Raw genomic sequence first — 26,660 nt, 5'->3', positions numbered from 1 at the left:
TCATGGCCCACTGAGAAAGTATTATTTATAACTTTGTGGCCTGGGGCAGGGAGTAATTCCCCCGGGCTATCTGAGACCGAACGTCAGGCGAAGGGACACATTTTCCTGCCACACCAAGGAACTATTGTGTGGAATTTTGACCAAAACGCAGGAGAAGGGAGACCTTCTCCTGGGACCAGGACAGTACTGCTTTATTCTTTAGTTTCTAGTGTAAGTGGCAAGAGACCCAAGCCTGGTTGGAAAGATCATAAAGCAGGGGGGCAAGAGGAAGAGCCCCAAGCTGGGGTGTGAGAGAAAGACCCACAAGCCGGGGTGAGTGAGAAAGCACCCCACACTGGAGTGCGACAGAAAGAGCCCCAGGTTGGGGTGAGGGAGAAAGAGCCCCAAGCCAGGGCGAAAGAGAAAGACCCGCAAGCCATGTTGCAGGAGAAAGAGCCTCAAACCTTAACTAGAGAGAAAGAGCCCCAAACCATAGTGATCGTGAAAGAGCCCCAAGCCAGGGTGAGAGAGACAGATTTCCAGGCCGGGAGGAAGAGAAAGTACCCCAGGAAGGGGTGGAAAGCAAGCAAGGATAGGAAATAATATACCCCAAGAGGGGTTGCGTGTCCCAATAATCTACGGTGGGGGACCGGAGAGCAAACCCCGAAAAGGGGACTAGAATATAGTTCTGAAATGGGAACTGTACAATCAAGTACGCTGCTTGGGAGAAACCCAAGTACAGAGCAATGTTTTCCATTTGGAATCTTGAACTATAAAACTGCAAAGTCACCAGAGAGACATTTTGGTGGGGGTCATTAATCAGTCAAGACATTGTAGCAATGAGACAAAGTCACTTTCCAGGCGGGTTCTGGGAGATTTTGTTATTCCTTTTTGTTATTAGTTGGGACAGCCTTATAGTAGACTAGGGTTGTGACAGAGGGCTGACTTTAATTGTAGAGACATCCTGACGAGCACCTTTATTATATTTGTGACTGGGGAAAAAACCTCCTTAGACTTAGGGAAAGACCGGCTTTATTTCTGTTGATAATAAAAAGATGTACGAAACATGACCACTTGTCCGCCTCCTTAGTCTGATCTACCACAGTTGTCAATGCTGGAAAGCCATCTATGTCCAGATTTGCATATAAAATACATGGCAGATTGTTTTTACCTTATCCATCTGAGACAATTTCAGCTCTGAAATACTTACACCCTTTTAGGATGTTATAATGTACTGTGACCCACTGTGCAAAGAAGCAGCGTTCAACACTGCTGAATTGAATTCAGGTTTGGTGGGTGACTTTTGGTCTGCTATTCCCTTTTATCAGCTTCTTACAATTCTGTATGTCATGATGCCTACCCCCAGGCATCCGGACCAAGCCCATCAGCCCCGGGAGCAGGCATCTAGACATTTAGTAAAACCTCTGCAGCCCCGGCAAGGGGCTATCTGGGTTCAGTCCTGGCGCCTTAGGCGCCAGGCTCATAGTAGGAATCAGTCCTGGCGCCTAAAGCGCCAGGCTCATAGTCATTACTTACCTCAGGCAGACCATGCTGCAAATGACTCCAATCCAACATGAAGCCTGAAAGGGACTATTTTTCTACAGGGACTATTTTTTACTCGGGTGTGGTTCTAGGGACTTCTTACCTGGGACTACTTTTGAGGCTATTTAAACCACACCCGACCAGCAACACACGCTTCGCGTTATTCTGCATCCAGCAGCGTAACACTCACCGTGCCTGCAGCCTGCATCCAGTCTTCTGCCACGCCCGCCTCGAATCCGGAGCTCCTAAAACAAAGAGGAAAGAAAGGGACAAGGTTAAAAAACAAACTTATTTCTATTCCACACCTGATTCTGGATCCATCTGATCTCCGGACCTGTAAAGGACATCATTTCTGCACGTGCCGCACCTCCAGCTGCAGCGCCGCGCCATACTCACCAGTCTTCACAGCATCCTTTGGGTCGGCGCTGCCTCCATCATTTCTTCGCGGAACTTCGGCACCTAGGAGGCAAAAGAAAACCACAAGGTGAGCCGAGGGAACCAACAAATATAATTCTTACCACCATAGACTTACCTGATTTACCACCGGAGGCATCCTTTTGTGACTCTCCATATTTTCACGTGCCGCATCTGTAAAGAGAGACAAAACAACACGTTTTCCTCGTGCAACATTTACCGGACAGCGCCGGGTAATACAGACTCTTACCTGAGCGCCACCAGCTGCCACAAGAGCATCTTTTAACGAGCCTGCTTCAAGACAAGAAAGGAAGGGGGTAACAAGAGTGAACATCGGACATATTGAACTCTATGAACTTAATACTTACTGGTCCTCACCAGGAACCTCAGAGTCAATACTCTCCGGAACTCTCCCGCATGCGCATAGGCCAGGATTGAGGATCAATGTAGAGGTTGTTTTTTGCAGGGGGATCATAGTCGTTTTTCTCATACAGCAACTGTAGTGGTGTCTCCCCTTTCCCATATATTTCAGATGTATCGGTATAGCTAAGCAGCCCATGTACATACTATAAGTCAGACTGCTCTATTATAGTCTCACCAGTAGAATCCTGGTATTCTCGTTGGATGATCAATGTAGGTGTTAAGGGTTTGTGAGGGTTCAGAAATGAGAGGCGGACACAAAGTTGTAATGTTTTCAACACTAGACATCTTTATTAAAATAAAAGGGTTAGATAAAGGCCTCTCTGTCTCTATCCTAAAGCGAGTTTCCCTGCCTAGGAAACTAAAACTAAAGCTCAGTCTGTCTTTCATCGTCAAAATGATGCAAACTGTCCGGGTGTCCAAATCATATTAATCTGACCATAACACTAGAAATGAACAACTAAGGGTGTAAGGAAATGTCTTTGAGTTAGCAAACAGATTTCACAATTAAAGCAAATAGATAAATAAAAAAAATAGTCTTTTCCGGGGGCGTGACCAAGATGGCGAAGCAGGCCAACGTCTCCCTCTAGACTGCTCTGACCACCAACCTGGCCCAATGCGAGTAAGGTGAACATGAGCCTTAGGAACGAGCACGAAGTGGCGGAATAGCCGCATGTGATGGTGGGACCCTCCAGTGAGCTGCTGGTGTTGGGGCAACAGGCCTGTCGGCTGAGAAGCATTCCGGCTGCAGGTCCCCCTTCCCCCTGAAAATGGCAGCTGATGCCGGGGAAGTCCGGGCCGGAGGCTGTTTCCGCTCTGGTTTGTGAAAGTTGGCAGAGACGGAGTTGGGGGCCGTGCACCCACTATACCCGGAGGCGTGCTGGCTGATGGATGCGGGTGCGCCCTTGCCTCTGACGCAGTCTGCATCACTAAGAACTGCGGTGTAATGTGGGATGAGCACCCACGACCCTGTTGGTGGCAATCAGGCTCCCAGTGGCCTGGGGAGCTCCGAGAAGGACGCTGGAGCTGGCGGAGAGGGGGCGACGACCCGCGTTGCATTGAGTGACCTCTGCTGCCCTGCAAATTTCGGACTGCAGTCAACCAGGCTGGGGACCTGGAATGGTAAGCTGGGCAGCCTAATGGAGTGAAGGAGGGCTGCACCGTCTAAGTCTGCACTGCTGGCACCGGAATGAATGAGCCATAGTCACTCTGCTGAATGTCGGGGAGGCTCAGACGGTGGCCACTCTTGACAGCCCGCTGCAGGGTGGAAGGGCTGTATCAGGTACACCCCTATCACTGACACCTGGAGGATTGGAATATAGGTGACCCGTGCATGCATCAAGGAGGTTTATTGAACTTCAATGGGTTGGTTAAACGCCTATCTCAACCTAAATCTAAGGATGGGAGCAATCGCCGACTATCAAATAATAATAACGCAGTCCTAGTCGAGTCTCTGTCAAAATAAAAGGTCCTAAACTACTAAACCTATTGCCAATCCTTACTTCTAAATACAAAATGGTGTGGGACAACAGTGTATGCAAAACAAAAAGTGTTCAGAAATAGGTCAGGATAAGTGAGAAGTTTTCTTCCCTTCCCCACGTTATCAGCACTGGGCAGGGTGACACGTTCGAGCTTCGCACATCTGGCTTCTCTGCCGCGAATATACAGATCAAAGCATAGGTATAAGGGCCTTCTGCCAAGGCCTCTTTTCCAATAACAGTTTCATACTGTAGAGGGCCTGTCGTAACAAACAGGCACCAAAGTTCCTTTCTTATCAGGATTTTCACATTCACAATATTCACATTTGGTCTCCTTTGTTCGGGCTCCGACCATGGATCTCCCTCTTTTGAGCTCAGACCCGTTTAGCACAATGTTCACAATTGGTCTCCCTCGTTTGGGCTCAGATGATGTAATCCCTTTCTACGGTTTCCTCTTGATGTCGAAAATCAAAGACTTTAGAATGTGCGATGGGTTTTGCTTAAACCGTTTCAGGACCACTTAGATTCACTTCACACAATGTTCTTGCCAAATTTCTACTTTTGTTTCTGCTACTTCTTGGCTGGATACCCTACAGAGACCTTCGATTGAGCATCCTCCTAGTGTCGGACCACTCTCTCACTGGTATTGTATCTGTTTCCTTTAATGTTTAAACATTCATCAGCAATTAAGTTTTCCTCATGTCTTTCATCACATGTGTTTCGATCTTCATTTTTGCCCTCTTTATGCAATGTTGCCGCTTGCAACCTTGACTTCACACAGACTGGTCTTGCATCGGTCTCCCCAACTCACCAGCTGTGTTGATCTCTTTGGCGCAGTTATGCCTGTGGGCCTCGGCTATCTTAGACACACAATACAGGATTCTTCAGTCTGGTTTCCTGGCCTTACGCTTGTTAATCTGAAGGGTTTTGGAAAGTAACAGCTTTTCGCCGAAAAGGTCAAGGGTATCTCCCTCCTTGCGTACCACTATTGGTTTGCTGTCTTCCTTCGATCATTCAGCTGCTGTCGGTAAAGCACTGTTCCTTCTTGTGCTTTACCTCGCTCAGAGTGTGCTCTCGGGGGTACGTTTAATGGAAGTCAGGTGTGAGTTATTACCAGTAATTGCTAGACCTTGCCTGACAATTGCAGTGGGACATGTTGGGTACAATGCGCAGGTGTAAGTATGTTTTCTCCCAGATCGGGCTGTCTGTGTGAAAGGGTTTGTAAAGCGAAAGGGGGTTGAGGGTAAAGTTCCTACATAGCCTACCGGGTAGGATGAGGTAAAGGTGTTACAGGGAGGTGGATACCGTGTCTCGCCATCCATTGTCCCACTCCCCAGAAACCCCTCAACCAGGTGATTCGCCCGCACTGGTCCACCCCCAGAGTCTGCATCCAAAGGCCTTGGCTGTGCCCTGGCACCTGAGAGAGAGAAACCTGTGGACTAACGGGTGAGACACCTGGTTTCTCATATCCCTCCCCCATGCTCCCCCAAGGAGACTGTGAGATGGTTGCAATTGGGGGGCAGAGGGGGACTAGCTTGCCTCGCGTGAGGGTTAGTGCCGAGGGTGACAGTGAAGTGCAGCTAGCCTGGCTGGCAGCACACACAACAGCACCGTAAGATCAGGACCACACTATGCCCAAACCATCCTGGAGGGGCAAAACTACGATTATCCAGGCTTTCCTAAGGGCAACCCATACTCAGTCTTTGCAACCTCCGACGATGGTGGGGAGCGAGGGGAGCGGAGGGGAGACTCGACCTCTCAGCGAAGAACTACAACTAGCGCCTAAGTTTATTCTACGCTCTCTCGACACACTCAAGAAATATTAAGGAATCTGCAAACAGAGATCGCAGACTTGCGCAAGGAAATGCTGGAGACTGCCAATTAATGACAGAGGGACATAGGAGGTCTGGGAGACAGGGTTGACCACAACAAGTTCTCTCTGACCACATTGGAAACAGAGGTTGGCGAAATCCGGTGGATGATGGCTACCCTGCAAGCAGTGGCGTAACACAAAATGTGGGGGCCCCCCTGCGAGCCATGCTGAGGGGGCCCCCCAACTCGGCAACAAATCACGGGTTGCGCCACACTCTGGGCCGGCCTAGACTGTCACGCTTGCACAATACGCATGAACATGCTGCTGAAGGGATATGCCGCACACTGCACTAGGAAAAAGATATAAATATGTGTTTTAATGCAATATACAGCACACTTTCTGAGATAAATTGGCTATAAAGCCAGAGTGTTTGCAATTGTTTTGTAGGGTAACACAATCCAATACATGCAAGTCACCAACAGTGCACAGGAACATTAATGCTTCCAACTGGCTGCACAATGTAGATCAGTGTAAACACGTAATAACATTATAGTACAGAATGCCAGGCCACATTTAGACATACCTAGACTGTTTTCAGCAAAATGCCAGTCAAAGCAATAACACTCATCAAGAAGAGAGCACACAATAAAGCATGTGTCTCCATGGCCTCGAACAACACGGCCAAACTCTTTAAAATCTACAAGGAACTGGTCAATCCTGTTGTGGTCTATACCTCTTCTGTTCCCTTCCATGCCCTCTGTATAGCGCTGGCCTCTCATTTCTCTGCTAAATCTCAGGACATCCTGTCCTCTATGTCCTCTTCCTCTCTCGGCCCATTTTGGCCATCTCTTCTCTCCTCCTCCTTTTTCCTCTTTCTCTCTGACAACACCTGACGAGGTTTCTAGACAAGTCCGATCTATGAAAGTGTCGTCCAAACAGGTGCTCCGCTGCTCCTCCAGAACCATCAAAGCCCATATTGACACCCTCGCTCCAGCCTTGGCCGATTTCTGTAATCACTCTTTCGCCACTGCAATGTTCCCCTCTCCCTTTGAGCACTCCCTTGTGCACCCACTCCTCAAGAAGCAGTCTGCTGATCCTACCTGCCGGAAAACTATCGCTCAATCTCCACCTTTCCTGAGCAAACTCTTGGAAAAGCTTGCCATCTCCCAGCTTACTCTCCACACTGAATCTGTTGGTTGTCTCCATGACCATCAGTCTGGCTTCAGAGCTGCCAGAGGCATGGAAACTGCTCTCCTTAACACCTGTGCTGCTCTCTAACCTTGATTCCAGCATTCCTTCTATTCTCATCCTTCATCTTTCCTCTGCTTTCGACAGGGTCAACATCGCCATCCTGATCAATCGACTCTGTGAGAACCTGGGCATCACAGATCAGACCCTAGAGTGACTGACCTACTTCCACTTGGACCGCCACTCCGCTCCCAGGTCGATCGTGGTCCCATTCGCTCCACCACCTCTCTCTACCTGTGGCATTCCCCAGGGCTCTATCCTCTCACGCTGGTTTTTCAACCTCTACTTGGCCACTTTGGCCTCCCTGATCTCTACCTTATCCTCTAACTTTCAGTGTTGTGCGGATGACTCAGCTTTCCTTCAGGCTCCCCTCATCCTCCTCTCCTCTCTTGCTCATTCCTGACTGTCTATCCACGATTCAGGATTGGTGCGCCTCCAACAATCTCTGCCTTAATGCCAGTAAGACAGAGATCCTTCTCATCGGGACCCTTGCCACTGTGTTTCCTCTCTCACTATAGCAGACCACCTTGGGCCCTCTTCCTTTGCCTTCCTGCGAGGCAAAAAACCTTGGTGTCATCTTCAACGCCACACTCTCTTTCTCTCCTAACATCTCGGACATCACCAAGAAGTCCCACTACCAGCTGCTCCTCCTCAAAGGGACTCTTCCCTTTCTCACTCTCCACCAGAAGCTCACTGTCTCTAAGCTGGACTACTGTAACAGCCACTTTCTCAATCTGTCTTCCTGTAGTCTCCGTCATCTGCAAATAATCCAGAACAGGACTGCAAGACTTAGCCTTGGCCTCAAGCCCTGGGATTGTATTTCTCCAGCCCTGAAATCTCTCCACTGGCTGCAAGGATCAAGTTCAAGAACCTTTGCATTGCCCACAAGGCTTTCTGGGGCCAGTGCCAACACTAAATCCAATGCTCTCTTCCAAAATACCTTCTTTCTCTAACCCTTCACTCAGCTACCTCCAACTCTCTAAGGCTTAGACATTTCTCCAGGCAGAGAGTGGGGGTAGACCTCTCTCCTCTGCTGGTGCCTCCAACTGGAATGGCCTCCCTGCCCCTCTCAAACTTGAGGCAGACAACCTGAAGTTTCGGAAGCAGCTAAAAGCTTTCCTCTTCTCTGCTGCTTTCGCTCTCTCTCCCCCCCTGCTGACCTACCTGACCTACCTGTCTGCTCTACTGACTGGCTGCTTGGCTACCCTCAGAGTCTCTCTGAGTCCAGGCTCTTTCTTGATTGGTCACCCTTGCACTGTCTCCGGGCCTACCATGCACTTAGGGGCTGTAACTGTAACCCTGCAGTCCATTGTTCTCCTTGCACAACCAATAGCTGCTCTGCCCTGGCTGCACTTACTGAGAGCATTGCTGCCCTGTTTTCCCCTCCCCTCTCACTTGCACTTTCCTGCTCCCTTTTCCCTTGCACTTCTCGTTCTCACAATGACACAAGGCCTAGTGAGATCGTTTGTCTTGTCCTCCCTCTATCATCCCTCCCTTGTGTACACTTGTGTACAGGCGCGTTATAAATGACTTGAATCACATCATATCATTTTATCACAGATGCCCAGAAAAATATACAATGCCGCAGTAAGAAATGGCTAGACTGGCAGCACCCAAATGCCAATCTAGCCAGGTAATTAAAGTTAGCAGGACTACTTTATCAGAAATGTCCAGTTAAAAGAAAGTCATACCAAACTGAGGAATGACTAGACTGGCTAAATCAAAATGCCTCTCTAGCCACTAATACCACATATCATGCCTGCTTAGCCTGGACATGGACAACCATTATGATTTATCACACAATCCTGCCCCCCCACACATCCACTCTCCCTCCCACCCACTACCCCAACCTCCACAATCAGCTCCTTGGCCCAGAATTACCTCTGCGTCCCTCTTCCTTGTCCCAGAGCTTTCGTATGAGGCTCCCTGCCTCATAGGTAAGTACTGGGATGAGGAACAGTGGGACTAGGAGTGATGAAGATTACAGGTAGCTAAATCAGGCATTACCTCCATGTACCTCTACCTTTTCCCAGTACTTTTGTATGAGGCAGAGTGCCTCAAACACACGTACTGCCTCGTATATAAGTACTGGGACGAGGAAGAATAGGGCTAGGAGTAAGCAAGGCATTAAACACAAGTAGTAGCGCAACACCATTGAGTTGACTGGGCTTCAGCACTACCCCCCCTGACATTTTGGGCTATATTGACTCAACTTGGCTAACCTTTAGAGCAGTTGCCAGACCGAACAGGACACAGATTTTAAACTGCACCTGGTTTTTGCTGTTAACAAGAACCCAGCAATTACCAACGTAAAGCATTTCACTGTTAGTACCTGCATTCAAATGCCACATTGTTTAGGCGATTGAAATCGTGATGTGGGTTTAGTACTTGCATGCCAGGGGAGTGATTGGAAGGGTAGAGAGGGAACAGGAGACTTATAGGAGAGAGTTAACTGCTTGTAACATTGAATCTGCACTAGAATAGTCTCATTAAAATGCGTAAATAATTTGGATGCGCCCACACAAATAAGTTTCCCCCTCCCCACCGCATGTGAAGTTAGCGCCTCTCCCAACATTTGAAGGGTTAGCCCCCCCGAAATGAAGGTTTTCTTGTGCCCCTGTACACAAGCACACACACCATTCACCTTATACACACCCAGTCATCCACACATTTAAGTGTGCACCCTTTCACCATACACTCACACAGGTAGCCACCTTTACATTTAAGTGTGCACCCTTTCACCATGCAGGCACACCCACACAGCCACCCATACATCTAAGTGTGCACCCTTTCACCATACACACACAGGCAGCCGGCTATACATTTGAGTGTGCACGCTTTCACCATAGACTCATACACGCACACCTCATGGAGTTGAGGGGGGGCCCTATTACTTAAAAAAGAAATTGGGGCTCATTACGGGTCCAGCGGTAACCGTGCCGGTGCTACCGGCGGGTTGCCGCCAGACCCATAAAAAATTACTATGGCCTGACTTCCCGGTGCCACCGTGCTATTTCAAGTCCGGCGGCTGGGAAATCAGGTGCCGGTAATTTCGTTAAACCCCAGACTCCACGGGAATGGGGACACAGAAGCACCTGCACCATTGTTAACGGTGCCGGTGCTTCCGTGACAGGTCTGCCTACCGTGGCTGCTGTGCCTGGCAGGGTCAGACCTGTCGGGCACGGCAGCCCCACCAGGCAGACCTGTAATATGCCGGTCCGGAAACAACAGTGCCTGTAAGCTTACCAGCACCGTTGTTTCCGGACCGGCATGGTCAGAATGAGCACCATTGTTTCTTTTTTAAGTCATTATAACTTCATTAAGAAGTTAAGGACCGAACCATAATCAAAATAATTTCTTTATGATGGCTGAGTGGCTTCAAAAACAAACAATTTCTTTTTGAAGGCATAGGGTTCCCCTCCTCCACCCCATGACATGGAGGCCTCCAGCCTAGGGTCTTCTTCCATGTCATGGGGTACGGGGGCCCTCAGACTTCAAAAAGAAAGTTTCTTTTTGTAGTCACTCTGCCTTCATAAAGAAATTATTTCTGTTACAGAAATGTTCTTTATGAATGCAGAGTGAATTTCAAAAGAAACATTTTTTTTTTTTAGAAAAAAATATTCTTTTTTTTTTTTTTTTTTTTTTTTACTGGGGCCCCCACCCAGCCATGTGCTGGTGGGGCCCCCCACACCGCGGGCCCCCCCGCACCGCGGGGGCTGCGGGGGCCTCTGTTACGCCAGTGCCTGCAAGACAGCAATGAATTCTTGAAATCCAGGTGTGATGACCTGGAAAATAGAGCGTGCATGGACAACCTGAGGATAAAATTCCTTGTTGAAGGGACAGAGGGAGAGAATATTGAAGACTGTATTGGGGGCACCTCTCCCAGATCATTGCGTCAGATCCACCAGGGGATATTAAGATAGAGAGGGTCCACAGAGTTAACCCGAGGAGAGAGGGAGCGATTCAACCCCCTAGGGATATAGTCGTGAAGTTCCATGATTTTAAGGTGAAGGAAGCCATGCTGGGAGCGTCGAGGAAGGCAAACAAGATACAATTCTGGGAGTTGGTGGTGCAAGTCTATCATGATGTCGCCCAGTCCACTCTAGCCAAACGCAGAGCGCTGAACCTCATAACAGAGGAGCTGAGACACTAGAACATTTGCTACAAATGGACATACGCTTTTAGACTTCAGTCTAAGCTGAAGGAACTGGTCTGTACGATCTTTGTGGCGGAAGAGGGCACCCGTTGGCTGGGTCTCTCCCCAGGATGGGAGGGCGCCCCGCGGGCCGGCCCGTACAAAGCAGTCCAGATCTGTGGACTTGTGGAAAACTGTCCAGGCGGGGAAGAAAAGAGCTGACAGATGGAGTCATGGGGTTGGCTCATTCTCTCTTGTATGAGGGGCACTCTTGGGATGTACCGGACACTGTAGAGGGAGGGACTCTGTATTGGAGGGGTTTCACCTGAGGTTGAAGTTTCAATGATGTAGGCTAGAACGTTGATTTTGCTTAGTTCTCTACTTTGGCAGCACAAAGTTTTGTACAAGTCGGTTTGCCAGTTGGCGCATGTAATTCCAGAGGATCAGGTTGAGTTGGAGGAGAGGTGCTACATCTTCTATCCTGAGGTTGGAACGGAGTGGAAGATGCATTTGGGATTCTATAGGAGTTTTTCTCTGTATATAGCAAAATAATAGAATGCAACATAGGCACACAGGGTGAAAGGAGGGGACCATAGGTCTGGGTGGTTCTGGAGAGAGGTGAACAGCTGAGATGGGGGGATGGAAATTAATATAGGCATCTTGAACGCTCAAGGTCTTAATACCATGGGTAAGTGCACTCTGCTCTTTCACGAAGTGCAGCGGCTACACTTAAACATAGTTGACCCAGAGGAAACCCATCTCTTAGCTAAGGATCACTCCTGACTTAAAAATAAACACGTCTGACACCAATATTCTTCCTCAGCGTCTAGGAAGAGGGCGGGGTTGGCACTTCTTCTGCATAGGGACCTGGGTTTTAAGCACACTGATACTAAAAGGGATACTGACGGCAGATATATTATGGTCATGGGTGAAATCCATGGGCGTCTGGTAACATTGTTCTCTTTTTACGCTCCAAACACAGGCCAAGAGTCTTTTATGCAGCAAGTCCTGGATAAACTACAAATGAGGGGTAGGTGTGACCTGATAGTGGTTGAGGACATGAACGTAGGCATGGATGGGGCTAAAGATAGGTCGGGCCGCTCGACATATGCCTTCACTGGAAGTTGCCTCAAAGTCGCTAAGGGCCTGTATAGCTGCTTACGAACTCATCGACATATGGCGCACTCACCGCTCCACTGACACAGCCTTTACCTATATATTCACTTCTATGGGACTGACACGATTGGCTGCAGGCTTGAATATTGAACTCATGACCATAGCAGACCATGACATGGTAGTGCTGCATTTGCATGACTGGGGGATGTCTCAGCGGATAGGTCAGTGTAGGATGCCCCCGGGTGTCCTGCGTGACCCGACTTGTTTGTAGATCGTAAAGGGTACCATGCAGGACTTCTTCAGAGATAACCATAAGGGGGATACCGGTGATGGCATAAAATGGGACGCGCTAAAAGCGGTGGCTAGGGGAGCACCATGGCAAACGCACTTGCATTGAAGCGCACTAGAGGCCTAGTTGAGGGAGAACTGCTGGCGGTGGTTAAGGCGGCGGATGAGAAATATTCTGCAGACCCGTCCTGTCACATCTTTAAGCATCTCAGTGTGGCTAAGCAGTAGTTGAAATTAATGAGGGTTCAGAGAGCGGAGAGAGCATTGCTGGGCCTGAGGCATAGGTATTATGAGATGGGGAATATTCCAGGCAAGCTTTTGGCTCATCTCCTCAGACAAATGAGCCGCTCATTTATTCATACGGTGAGGGACGAGGGAGGCAAGGAGTGGGAGTAGGAGGGTAAAAAGGGGAAATATTTCAGGCCTTCTACAAATCCCTCTACACTTCGAGTTCCGAGTTCCGCTGCGGGAAAAGATCCAAGTAGCCTATCTAGACGGGGCAGAGCTAAACCGGCTTTCCCAATATGATAGGGAGCTATTAGAGGCCCCCATAGACCCGCAAGAGGTTCTCCGAGCTATTGGATCGCTCAAACCCAACAAGGACTTGGGGCCGGATGGTCTAAGGGCCTCATTTTATCAATCATTGAACCAGATTTTGGCACAGCCCCTTAGCAAAGTGTTTAACTCAATACGGTAATGGGGGGCTGCCTCCATCCATGCAGGAAGCCCTGGTGACACTAATACCTAAGGTAGGGAAAGACCCCACACTTTGCTCTTCATACAGACCAATTGCTCTGCTGAATGTTGATGCCAAAATGTACACTCAAATCTTGACTACCAGGCTGGAGAAACTTCTCCCTAGTTTGATCAATCTGGATCAATCAGGATTTGTTTGGGGTAGGGGCATGGCAGACAATATTAGAAGGGTTCTTCATCTGGTGGACAAGTCTGGCCGGAATGTGGTAAATTCTCTATTATTGGCATTAGATGCTGAAAAATGCCTTTGACCGGGTCGAGTGGGGCTTTTTAAGGGAGGCACTCTGCAAATTCAACATTGGCCCATTGATGCAGGGCATAATTATGTCCAATTATGTGGCGCTGACTGCCCGCTTGTTCATCAATGGTGGGCTTTCGAGGCCAATAACTTTGGGATGGGGAACACGGTAGGGGGGGTCACTAGTCACTGCTCTCATTTGCAGCTAGGATTAGGGCGAATGAGGAGATGGCTGGTATCACAATTGGTGGTTTCCAACATAAAATTGGCCTATTCACAGATGACATGATCATGTTTGTCACAGATCCCATGACCTCCCTACAGCGGATAGCAGAGGAAATATGTCGTTTTGGCCTGGTTTCAGGCTTAAAAGTCAACACTTCTAAGTCGGTGATACTGGGGATTAATATTCCACCAACGCTGCAGTCCGCGTTGGAGCAACCTTTCGATTACACCTGGGCTTCTAAATCGATGAAATATTTGGGGATTAATCTCCCAGCCAAGATGGGGGACCTCTTTGGATTTAACTATCCGCCCTTAATTAGGAACATTAGGAGTGGCCTGGAGCGACGGGCTGGTCTCTGGCTTTCTTGGTTTGCCAAAATAGCAGTCATAAAAGTGAACATCCTGCCCAGATCTCAGGGTATACCCATCGCAAACTTTAATCAGACCCTGCAGAAATAGGACTCCATGTTGGTCCAGTTCTTATGGAAGAGGGGTTCTCTCAGGGTCAATAGGTGCACATTATACGCCGGCAAAGGGGGGTTGGGATTTACCAGGTTATGGAATTACTATAGGGCATTGCAAATTAGGCCCATTGTTGACTGGACTCACACGAAATCTGGGTTAGTACGGAGCAGGCGATGGCGGGATGCCATATATGGACTCAACCCTGGGTCCCACGACAGGCAAGATCGCAACGCTTGGAACTCAATCCATTCACAAGGGGATCCTTGGCGGCATTGGACAGTGTGGGAAGGATGCAGGGATCCACCACCTTTCCTTCCCTGTTCACCCTCATTATTCATAGTGAATATTTCACGCCAGGGCAACTAGACAGGGGATTCTGCCACTGGGTTGGAAGGAGGGTGGCGAAGCTTGGAGACCTTTTCTGCAATGGGAAGATTTGTGGCTTGTCCCTGGCAATCCCTGGGGGTTTGGGGAGGCAGACCGGTTTAGGTACTTACAGGCCAGGCATTGGTCTCTGCATCCATTCAACGTGGTCGGAGCAACCAGGCAGTTGACGAACCTTGAGCTGGTCTTCCAATCTGAGGCAGGTTCCAAAGCACTCATCTCTCACCTCTATAAGTGTATTAACTCACTTTCCATTCCCAACACGAGATCGTACTGCGAGAGCTGGGAGCGGGACCTGGGCGATCCGCTAACTGAGAAGTGGGAAGGTATCTATAAAGGAATGACTACAGCTCTGGGTCCCCAACTAGCTGAAACGCAACACATGTTCTAACACAAGGGTCAGGCAAAGTCAGGCAATTGACAAGAATCACACATACCTGACGGCCCTTTCCCTTCACCACAGGGATAAAAGGTAGAGCACAAGGGCACACTACGAGCAAGGCAGACTGCACGACGAGAGAGCTATCCAAGCACAGCAGTTCAAGAGGAGGAGAAAGGCAGCGAGAACCAATGGGGCGACAAGGAGAGAAGCAACCTTGCCTTTTCCGACGAGACCCGCAAAGCCTCCATGGAAGGAAACATAAGACCGTGAACAATAGCCATCGTGTGTTGCAGCAGATGTCGATTGTACACGAAGCCCTGCTACAATGATGAGCAGGACAGGGAGCGACGCTTGTTACCGTGGTACCGTCCTTGACTCCAGATACAAGAAAAGCCAAGCAGTTCATCACAGCTGGTGAGTCGAGGGTGTAACTGATAACAAACTGAATTGTGTTGAACAAAAATCACAAATGGCAAAATAAGGAAAGTGCCGAGAACTGTTAACATTAAGGGGAAACCAGCTGCAGAGGGGTCCAGCACCACGTGGGTGCCCAGTCAAGAGAGACTGGTTGATCCCCCGTTTTTTTAAAACTACCAATACCAGAAGGCCCTAGGAGAATCACAAGGAAAAAGTAAAAGTGGTCATACAGGGGTCTAGCAAACCCCCCTGTACAGTTGAAAGTCTTTGACCTACACAAAGGTGGAAAGCTAACGGACACGAATCCTGCATAGTGAGAAAGGAGAAAGAACTGTGTGGTTGGCAAGAGTGAACTTGACAGAGGGATGCTGATAGAACAGAGCCTAGAGTCCCAATGAACCGTGGGTTGACAAGAGTGAACCCAACAGAGGGATGTCCACATTGAACTGTATAAAAAGACATTAAGACTGGTGAATGCGAAAGGTGAAAGGAAATGGTTTTGGAAATCAAGCCATAGTGAACTCAACAGAGGGAGGCTAACATTCAAGAAGGGTTTGAACCCGGAAGAGAGGGGTCCAAGGGTGAAAAGCCGTCACCCAAAGATTAGTGAATGCAAAAGGAGAAAGCGTGTGAATGAGAGCCGTAATGAACCCAAAAGAGGGAGGCTTCTATTCGACGGGGGTCTGAGCCTGGAAGAGGGGGAGGCAGGGTTGAAGAGCCATCACCCACCAACACGTGAATGCAACAGATAAAATCTTTTGAATACAAGCCAGAGTGAACCCGATGGAGGGAGACTGATATTCGAGAGGTTTCTGACCCCGGAAGAGGGGGACCCAAGGGTTAGAATCCTCACCCAAGTGCAATCACAAAGGAACTTTTTGTTTATAATTTTGAACATACCTGGCCCTCAGAAGCAAGAGATCTAACCACCAAAGGTCCTGAATTTGCTAGGAATTTTTTGCAGATCTGAGCCCGGAAGAGGGGCATCCAGGGGTGACACCATCATCACCCAACATACTTATGGAGAGGAACTTTCTATTTTTTAACACATCAGGTCCTCGGAGGCAAGAGACTTTTTGTGGAAAAGTGACTTAACCACCGAAGGTCCTGATACCTGAGAGCAGAACTGTAGTCTCGTGCTGGGAAAGCTCAAACTTGTGCTGTGCTCCAGAGTCCCGCCTTGTCCCGTGCTCAAAACGTGGGGAAGGGAGACCCCCAGCTACCACATCCTGACATCATTTGTGAACACTTCTTTCTTTCTTGTGAACACTATCCCACACTCTTTTTCTATTAGTTGTAAGGATTGACAATAGGTTTTTCTTAGTATAGGCCCTTTTATTTGACAAGACGCCACTAGGACTGCCTTATGTTATTTGATGGTCGTAGCTTGCTCCCAGCTTAGATTTAGGTTTAGATTAGGCGTTTTTCCAACCTACCTAAACAGTTTAATAAACACCCTTGAACTGTGATCACTTTTTTCTGTCTTTACTGTTGCCACCATGAGTTCCTTACAGTATAAGGAATATATATATATATATCACATGGCCGCGGGAGCGGCCATGTAGTTATGATTAAGTTCGTGTTTCCATAGGAAGAGCACTTTTTGGGCGGCTTATAACTTCGCTCCCCCTGGACGAATCCTCACCAAACTTTGCAAAAAAAGTATATGGCCCACTCTGAATTTTTTTGCAAAGTTTGGCGAGGATTCGTCCAGGGGGGGGGGAGTTATAGAGGGGGTCCCAAAACTTTTTTTTTTTTCCCATAGACTGAATGGGAAAACACTTTGCGCACGGCTACAGCCCGAACCGCTGGACGGATTTACACCAAATTTGCGGCAGTAGCGGCGGCCTGGTCCCGAAAGCGTGCTTTTGCAAATTTGGTGTAAATCCGTCCAGTAGTTTTTTTTAAAAATGACCAAAACGTAAGGCAAAAAAATTAGTGATATCTGTGTTCGCTTCGCGGACGGACTTACCTGTTCGCTCCGCGGACAGCACCCCGATTGGCCCATGGCCTTGCGTCATGTCCGCGGACATGTGACGTGTTCGCTGATTGGACGGCGAGGGGCGTGGAGCGCGTCAGATTTTCTGTGGCGCCCGCCATCTTGTATTCGCCGTCGACCGCGTACAGCGCAGTGAAACGTGGATAAAAAATTGTATTTAGTGCCCTGTGTTGGTGTGTAAGAGTGTTTGGGGAGGGTGGGGGAGTATGAGATAGGTTCAATGTTTTGTTTTTTATGTGCTAGACGTTTTTGTTGCATTCGATTTGTCCGCGGAGAACACGGCTGTTCTGACATTTTGTAAATAAACTAAATGGTGGGGTGTTTAGAGGACGGAGTATGTGTCATTTTTGTTCGCAAGGAAGGTAAAAATGAGCTATGAACACTCGCGGTGTACTTAATTGTTCGTAAATACACAAACTGGGGGTGTCCTCAGGACGCTGTCCGTATTGTAATCTGTCTAGTTGAATGTGTTCTAAGAACACTTGCGGTGTCCCGAAATGGTTGCAATTACACAAAATGGGGGTGTTCTGAGAACGTTGTTTGTATTGTTCGTTGTCAGGGTGAAAGTGTTTTAAGACCACTCCTTTTGTCCGCTAATAGTACAATTTCCTATGGGCGTCAACCGACTTTTTGTCCACTAAAGAAACGATAAATCCGGCTGGTGTGCGCTGACAATATGTGATAATCCTATATAATCCTATATGCGCTATTGACCTGGCTGACTTGCTTTTGCGACACTAAATCATATCTCCCGCCCCTAAGCCTGATATTATCAAAGCATTCATATTCCCCGCCTCTCTCCGTGACGTTACAGGTTGCGTCATCAAACGCGCCCAGTCCTCTCCAGTCCTAAGTGACTTTACACAGAACCCGGAAGACAACACATATTATGTCACAACACAGCGCGCCACAATTCGGAATATGAAACAGTGATTTAAAAGCAAACAGCAAGATTGTAAATTTTGTAAAGTACATTTATTTGACATCAAATGTTTAGAGAATATTCAGCAATTTGCATTTGTCTTTGTTGTCGATCCGCAAAAGTTCATGTTGAGGCACGCGATGTTCCTTTGCGGTACAGAGGGTGTTAGATCACCTTACAACTCAGTGCGCCACAATTCGGAATATGAAACTGTGGTTTAAAAGTAAACAGCAGGATTGTACATTTGGTAAAGTACATTTATTTCACATGAAATGTTTAGTGAATATTTAGCGATTTGCTATTGTCTCTGCTGTCGATCAGCAAAAGTTTATTTGGAGCCACGCGTTGTTCCTTTGCGGTAGATAGGCTGTTGGTCTATGATAAAAGCAGGAAATGGTCGCTCTGATAATCGGAAGGTTGCTCCAACAACGAGCCATTAGACCACCCTATTGGTTGGTATGTTGTTTGTAGCCGCTAGTACTGCGTAAGGGCATATTGGTCCTTGGCGATTGTCCCATAAAATGGTGAGGGTCATGAAGTTGCATATTTGGACCTGCACCTGGCAGTTGAAGACCCCATCCGCTGGAGTCTGTAAATCGTGACATAGGCAAAATGGGGCCACATACCTGTTTTAAAAAACATAAATTAGTCTCACCAGCCGATCTTCATTAAAAATCATCATTTTATTTATTAGGGCGTGAAACTATTTGCTATCGAAGATAGTGCAACGGAGTATGTTAGTAATAAAATAATAATATTTTCCCATTCATATAGCGCTAAGAACCGTGAGGTATCTAAGCGGTGCTTATTATTAACCACGGTATGTGGTGCTCATTTATCGACCACGGAAGGATGAAAGGCTGAGTTTGGCCTTGCCGGGATTCGAACTTGCGTTCGCAATCTGTGCACGGATGTCAAAGCGAGCGTTGTACTCGCTGTGCCACTTGACAGGCTACAGTGAAGTGGCACAGCGAGTAGAGCGCTTGACCGCCTATAGACCGGTTAAATTATTTATATTAACCCACCCTGTGTCGTCTGCCTTTTTCAGAGCCCTCTAAATGACAGGGGATCAATTCGGCAGTGATAGTGCGCGGTAGAAAACATTATGCCACTTTCAACGAACAAGTTCAACTTGAGCGGTCTTTAATGCTACGCTATTGTAATTATATTTGGTATAAAATAATCTAAAGGGTTACTTACAGTACAATTGCAATTTCCATTGTCTACGAGTGGTGCAGTCCCAAAGTACGACTCCGCGTGTGCCAACGATCTTTCGCATAGTGATATAATATATAAAAATGGTTTCGTTTCAGAAATTTCATACTTATCTTCTCTTACGTTTTAGCAACACTACTTCAAGAGAACTCTTTCATCACAATCTTTGTCTGTCAAGGTCAAAACACAATACAACCTTATAGTCTGCTTCGTGAGCCTCTCCGGGGCCCGAGAAAAAAAATGGAAGCCGCTGACCTTCACTGTGAACGAGCATAAATTTTTACTTTGCAACCTTCTGTGTAAAGCCATCTGTAGAAGTTGGTTTTTCACGCCATGTTTGTATATTGTTTGCGTGATATTAAAAAAAGTTTGTTTAAAGGACGTTATGGTTCTAAGTACAGCCGAAAGACCCCTGAAAATATCAAGTTATGGTAAGCTATGAAAAATAACTCGCGCCACCACCGTGCACTGCTAAGACTAACACCCAGGACATCAAAGATGACATCGCAAATGGTATTGATGAAATCACTGATGACATCACATGTGTATGTACTTTTCATGGAATTTGTGTACTAGGGATTTTTATTATAATGTTCTGAAAAAAGTGTCAAGGATATTGCAATAAATATCATACCGTTATTAGTGCTTTGAACGATGCATTGATATAAATAGCATTGTATTATGGGATTCTATCTAGCATACTGAGCTACTAATGGAGAAAGATAGCATTGTGTGCAGAGTACAAGATGAAAGTATAATATTTGTAATGTTAATATGTTGAATAATGAAATGATAATTGTCCTGAAATGTTCGAAAATTCACAAAATGGGGGTGTTCTGAGGACGTTATTCCTATTGTGTGATTGCTTAGCTGTATGCAATGAGGGAATGGCACAGAGAGTAAAGTGGACGCTGTCCGCGGACACCGCGGCTGTTCGTGGACAGGGCGTGCTACATCCGGGTTTTTCCAGGAAATCCAACATGGAAAGAAGACTGTTCGGATCAGCCAATCAGATGTCGAGGTTGTGGATTTGTGTTGTAAGAGACTGTGTGTGGTGAAGATGGCAGAAGTGGAGAAAGTCAGGGTGTTGGTGCTCGGAGATATGTTTGTGCATGGTTTACAGCAGTACGCTGAATGCAGGCACGTTGCAAAGAACTTTGATGTCAAAGGAGTGGAGGTGGTGAGGAGCACTGTGCCTGATTGCAATGTACAGGGAATTGTACAAGTTTGTGAGGATATGGCCACGATGAACAGTCCGCATGTGGTAGTTTTGCACTATGGTGCTTTCCATTTGGGCAACGTCAGTGCCCCTACTTTGTTGGCTGATTTGGAACGCTTGGTTCAAGCTGTAATGAAGATCCTTCCAAATGCGAAAGTAATTTTTTCTGGATTACTACCTAGGGCAATATGGGACAATAGTTCAGTTTTTTGTCCTCAGCAAAACATTGCTAGGTGTGTCATCAACCGAGGCATGTGTGCCTTCATGCTTAGAGCTGGTATGTTCTTCTGTAACAATGAGAATATTGATGCCAGTAATGCTGTTAATTTTAAAGAAGATGGTATTTCTTTATCTTTTACGGGAAATGCCTTACTATTTTGGAATGTAAGGGTTGCTTTGGAGAAGGTTATGTGAAGATTTTAGGAGTAAAGTAAGAAAACAAAACAAGAAAAAAAAATACAAAATAACAGGTGTCTGTCAAGCATCTGTAAAAAAAAAAAAAAAAGGCTCTTTTCAGAGCCAACTTCAAAGGGGAAATGGGGCACACTATTTAAATTAATATTCACCACGCTCAGATTTTCGATATGTCCACGGACATGAGGGTAGTCCGCGGACATGAAAATCACTACGAGGGGGTTAGTATGTTATATGCTACATGTATATGAAGTCAGGGATATTATGGTTAAGTTGTGCTACTAAAAACCTATGAAATTCAGTGAAAAAACATTGTTAAAGGGACGTTATGGTTAAGTTGCGCTACTAAAAAGCTATGAAATTCAGTAAAAAAAACTTTGTTAAAGGGACGTTATGGTTAAGTTGCGCTACTAAAAACCTATGAAATTCAGTGAAAAAACTTTGTTAAAGGGACGTTATGGTTCAAAGTAAAACCGAAAAACCCCTGAAATTCGGCAGTTATGGTAAGATAAGCAACCATAACTCGCGCCGCCACCGTGCACTGCTAACACTAACACCCAGGACATCAAAGATGACATCACAAATGTCATTGATGACATCACTGATGACATCACATGTGCATTTACCTTTCATGAAAAGTCTGTACAAGGGATTCTTAGTGTAATGTTAATAAAAAAAAGTGTCAAAGATTATTGGAATAAATATCAAGTGCTAATCAGTGCATTAAGCTATGCATTGATATAAATAGCATTCTAATATTAACTTCAATCCAGTATAATAAGGTACTCATGTAGAAACATAGGCATTGTGTGCAGCATACATGATGGAGGTGCAATATTCATAAGCTTGCCATATTCAATATTGAAATGATAACTGTTTTCATATTAGAGTTTTGCGTACAGTGAAACTTGTGATAAGTAGGTAATAAAACCCACTTACTACATAATTGCATTATTATACACAAATCACAAAGAGACAACACCACATACAAATATGAATATATACAAGGGAATCGAAGTAGGAAAAAGAAACAGCAATAGTAGCAGAAAGTGTTCATAACCTAACTGATTACCTTTATGGAGAGAAATGATTGCTCTGTTTCAAAGCTGTTACTTGCCCTATCTATATATATCACATGATGTGTCTGGACCCTAAGGAAAATAGTGTGAGTACCACATATAAAAATATGAGCATATACAGGGAAAGTACAGTAATAAAAAAACATCAAAAGTATCAGAAAGTGCTGATAAATCTACTGATAGTTTTAATGCACAAAAAGGATTGCTGTCTTTCAAGGTTGTGACTTCTCCTATGTATATGTTTCATATGATATGACTGGACCATAAGGGAATTATTCTAAGAACATACTTGAAAGATAAGTCTACGAATATAGTAATTTACAATTTTTAGTTCCTGACTGTTACTGAAGAAAATCATGTGGCCTAGATATGTCAGGAAAGGAAAAAAAGGGAGAGCCAGCCACGTGATGTCATCAGTGATGTCATCAATGACATTTGTGATGTCATCTTTGATGTCCTGGGTGTTAGTGTTAGCAGTGCACGGTGGCGGCGCGAATTATGGTTGCTTATCTTACCATAACTGCCGAATTTCAGGGGTTTTTTGGTTTTACTTTGAACCATAACGTCCCTTTACCAAAGTTTTTTTTACTGAATATATATATATATATATATGCTCTTTCACCCCCCCCTTTGCCATTTCGCTTAGCACTGCTACCAGGGCTGCGCGCCTTGGGGCAAAGCTCACACGACCCACTTCACTGCACTCCCTGATCCCCGATCGTCCATCTCTGCTGTAACCCATGGAGACTCCATAGGCAGCGATGCCTTGGCTTCTGAAACCCCATATGATAGCCTGGAAGGTGCCTGCGCCCGCCATCCTACTATCCGCAACATCACATTGCCCCCTAATCCCTCTTTCAGCCGAGCAGAGTACTCGCCGCAGGATGGCCTACTCCTTCTGCTGCTGCCCACCATGCTGCCATGCTCGAAGCCGTGCACCGGACACAGCAAGGGACCGCTGGCTTCAGTCCCACTCACGTACCCCCTTGGGCCCGCCGCACTGCTTCCAAAAGCTGCCCTCGTACTCTCAGCGCATGAGTCCTCCCTTGACTATAATGGCACCGCATCTGCTATCGTGCAGGCTATCCTCGTTTCTGAAGTATCTCCTGATACTATACACTATTGGGTCATGCCTGCTACCATTGACGCCTCACCCCAGATGCCTGATACTGCCATTGTTTTTTCTTTGACCCGTGATGCCACTACCACTAGTCTGTCATATGTTGTTACTGATGCTGCTAGCCTGCCATGTGTTGATACTGATGCTCCTAGCCTGCAATATGTTGCTAGTGATGCTCCTAGCCTGCCATATGTAGCTACCATTGCTCCTAGCCTGCCATATGTTGCTACTGATGTTCCCAGTCTGCCATATGTTGCTACTGATGCTCCTAGTCTGCCATATGTTGCTACTGATGTCTCTATGCCCAGGATGGCCACTACCACTAGTCTGCCATATGTTGTTACTGATGTTCCTAGTCTGCCATATGCTGTTACTGATGTTGCTAGTCTGCCATATGTTACTGATGTTCTTATGCCCTTTATGGCCATTACCACTAGTCTGCCATGTGTTACTGATGTCTCCATGCCCTATGATGCCACTCTTGCAAGTCTGGCTCGCGCGGCCTTTGATGATACCTTGCCTTGCACTCCCACTGATGTTACACTGCCTCCCCACTACCGCCACCCCACTCCCCCGGGCGGACGTCCCACAGAAATGTGCTTTGATCAACTCCCGATCCCTACCAGCACATGCCCTAGACGTGCACGACCTGACCAGCAGCAACAACCTCGACTTATTATTCCTTACCGACACTTGGCTGACTGACACATCTGGCCCTGCATTCAGCCTTGCCATTCCAACTGGCTACTCCATCTACAGATAAGACCGCTCCACCCATCAATCAGGAGGATTCAAGGGGAGCTTGATCAGAGTTCTGACTATCTTCTGCTCAAACTTAAGCTCTCCCATAACTGCACCTTTGCCCTCCACCTCGTCTACATCACCCCTGGCCCCCCTCCAATGATTTTCAGGAAGCCCTGACCCACTATCTTTCGGGTAACCTAACAAAATCATCCAAAGTCTTGCTTCTGGGCGATCTAAACCTTGGCATGAACGGCCCTAGCGACTCCCACGCCAATGCCCTTCATAAAGCACTCTCCACTCTAGGATTCTCCCAAGCCATCTCTAGCCCTACCCACACTAAAGGCCGCACCCTAGACTGAGTATTCCCACCACAACTGCTTCCTCAGTCTCCCTAAGATCACTCCTGTACCTTGGTCTGACCACCATTGCATTCAATTTGACATCAACACCTCAAAATGACCCCCTAAACCTTCCATCCCTCTCCCGGCCGCACTCTCACGAATCTCCCGGCAGCTTACACATGACAATCTCTCCCAGCACCTCTTGGTGTCCGCTCTACGGCCCACTTTCTCCAATGATTTCAAAAGGGTCATCACCCAGGCCATTGACAGTGTGGCTCCCCTCACCCTTAAAAAAGCTAAAAAAGTAAAGCATGCCAATGCCTGGTTCACCCAGGAACTCCTACAACTACGCTCCAAAAAAACGGCCACACTCGCAACCTGGAATAATAACCCCACAGAAACTACCAAAGCAGCCTTCAAAGCCTTATCCAAAGAGTACAAAACCGCCATCACTAACGCAAAAGCCGCTTCCTTCAACACCAGGATATCTAATGCCAAATCGGGGACAAAAGAAATCTTCACTATTTTCAGAGAGCTGGAGACCCCTGCCACCCCCCCCCCCCTCCATCCCTCCTCAAGGACGAGGCTAGGTGTAACTCAATCCAGTCTGCCATGCTGAATAAGCTGGACACTTTGCAGGCCAAGATCCTTGCCCACCAACAGGCACTTGCCAACCTCATAGCTGACAATAACAGTAGCCTACCACCCGTAACCAATCCTAGTCAATCCCCTCTATTCGACTTTAAAGACTTGAGCGAATCAGAGGTTACACTCCTCTGATCCATTAAACCATCCAGTTGTAAAGGGTATGCCTGCCCGGCACAAGTCATCAATGACTGTGCACATTCCTTAGCCCCCATCATCACTGAATTTATTAACCCCTCTACCGGTCTGGCCATGTCCCTGTGGGACTAAAGAAAGCGTGGGTTTGTCCGCTCCTTTAAAAAACCCTCCCTAGATCCATCGATCCCAGGCAACTATAGGCCTATTACCACCGCCCTCTTCTTATTAAAAATCTTGGACAAAGCAGCCTACCTGCAAGTACAGAAATTCCTAGAAGACAACCATCTTCTTGGACTACGGCAATCTAGATTCAGGCCACATCATGGCACCGAAACGGTCCTCCTTGACCTAGAAAACCAGATGAATGAACTCAGAGACGCAGGCAAACCTGCGCTCCTTCTGCTCTTGGACCCCTCTGCTGCCTTTGATCTGGTAGATCATAAGACCCTCTGCCATCATCTCTCCACTGCCACTAGCTTCTCCCCCAGTGCCTGTAACTGGATAGTTTCATTCCTGCAGGATAGAGCAATGAAGGTCTTCTCCGAATCCTCCTGTGCCAACCCCAGCACCATTAAATGTGGGGGTCCCGCAGGGTTCATTCATTTCCCCCACCCTTTACAACCTCTTTACAAGGTCACTGTTCAAAATTCTGGACGCCCTGGGTATCTCATATACGAACTATGCTGATGAAACCCAGGTGCTCATCCCCTTCTTGGGTGACTACTTGTCCGACCTGAACACCCTTAACTCCATCTACTCAACAATCCAATCCTGGATGGCAGAAAACTGGCTTTGCCTCAACAGCGAGAAAACCGAGCTATTGCTGATTGGCTCCCCATCCACCTTGAGCAAGCTCAACAAACAATACACTTCCTTCACCATTGATAACATCCCCATCACCGTCTCACAAGCGAATTTAAAACCCAAGGTGTGCATTTGGAACCTAACCTGACCATGAACAGGCAGGTTAATGCCATAGTTTCCACCTCAGCATACCACTCCAAACTCATCAATACAGTGAGACCATTCCTGTCCCAACAAAACTGCCTCACCATCGCCAGGGCTATAATTAGATCCAGACTGGACTATTGTAACGCCCTCCTTGTAGGAGCATCAGGTAAAAACCTTGCCAAACTTCAACTAGTGCAAAACAACACTCTCAGGGCCGCCACAGGCCTCTCACGTAGGGATCATATCTCAGGGCTCAGAAGACAGGTCCACTGGCTTCCAGTCAAGGAAAGGATCATTTTCAAAACTCTTGCCCTTACGCACAAGTCTCTGTACAGGGGCGTAGAAGACCCATAAATCTGGGGGGGACAAGGGATACCTTGGGGACTTTGCTTTTTTAAAGAACTCGACTTCTCACAAACTGAAAATAGCAGTGTGTATTAAATTACATATATCATCACTGTATAAAACAAGAGAAAAGAAGAAAACAACACCAGAGAAAATTAAGAAAAAGAAAAGCAGTTCAGAGTATAAAATCCTCCCAGCAATAGACATTTAGAGAGATCTTTTATAATA

At 47.0% G+C, this 26,660-nt stretch overlaps 1 protein-coding gene across 4 annotated transcripts in view; it reads left to right on the top strand.

Annotated features, from left to right (window-relative positions):
• The window catches only part of TMEM241 (transmembrane protein 241), a 1,254,706-nt gene that overhangs the window by 606,777 nt on the left and 621,269 nt on the right, over positions 1-26,660 (top strand). The window contains exon 8 of one of the 4 annotated variants that reach the window (XM_069620900.1): positions 19,567-19,922. The exons of the other annotated variants lie outside the window; for them this stretch is intronic. Within the exon in view, the coding sequence (XP_069477001.1) occupies positions 19,567-19,878 (312 nt within the window). The 3' untranslated portion in view covers positions 19,879-19,922. Of the gene's footprint in view, positions 1-19,566; positions 19,923-26,660 lie in introns of those variants that run through there. 4 annotated transcript variants of the gene reach the window in all.

Source organism: Ambystoma mexicanum, chromosome 5q (assembly GCF_040938575.1).
Source record: "Ambystoma mexicanum isolate Mex_15411 chromosome 5q, UKY_AmexF1_1, whole genome shotgun sequence".
NCBI classification, from domain to species: domain Eukaryota; kingdom Metazoa; phylum Chordata; class Amphibia; order Caudata; family Ambystomatidae; genus Ambystoma; species Ambystoma mexicanum.
The sequence above is the reverse complement of the archived record's forward strand: the minus strand, read 5'-3'. Positions and strand labels throughout refer to the sequence as shown.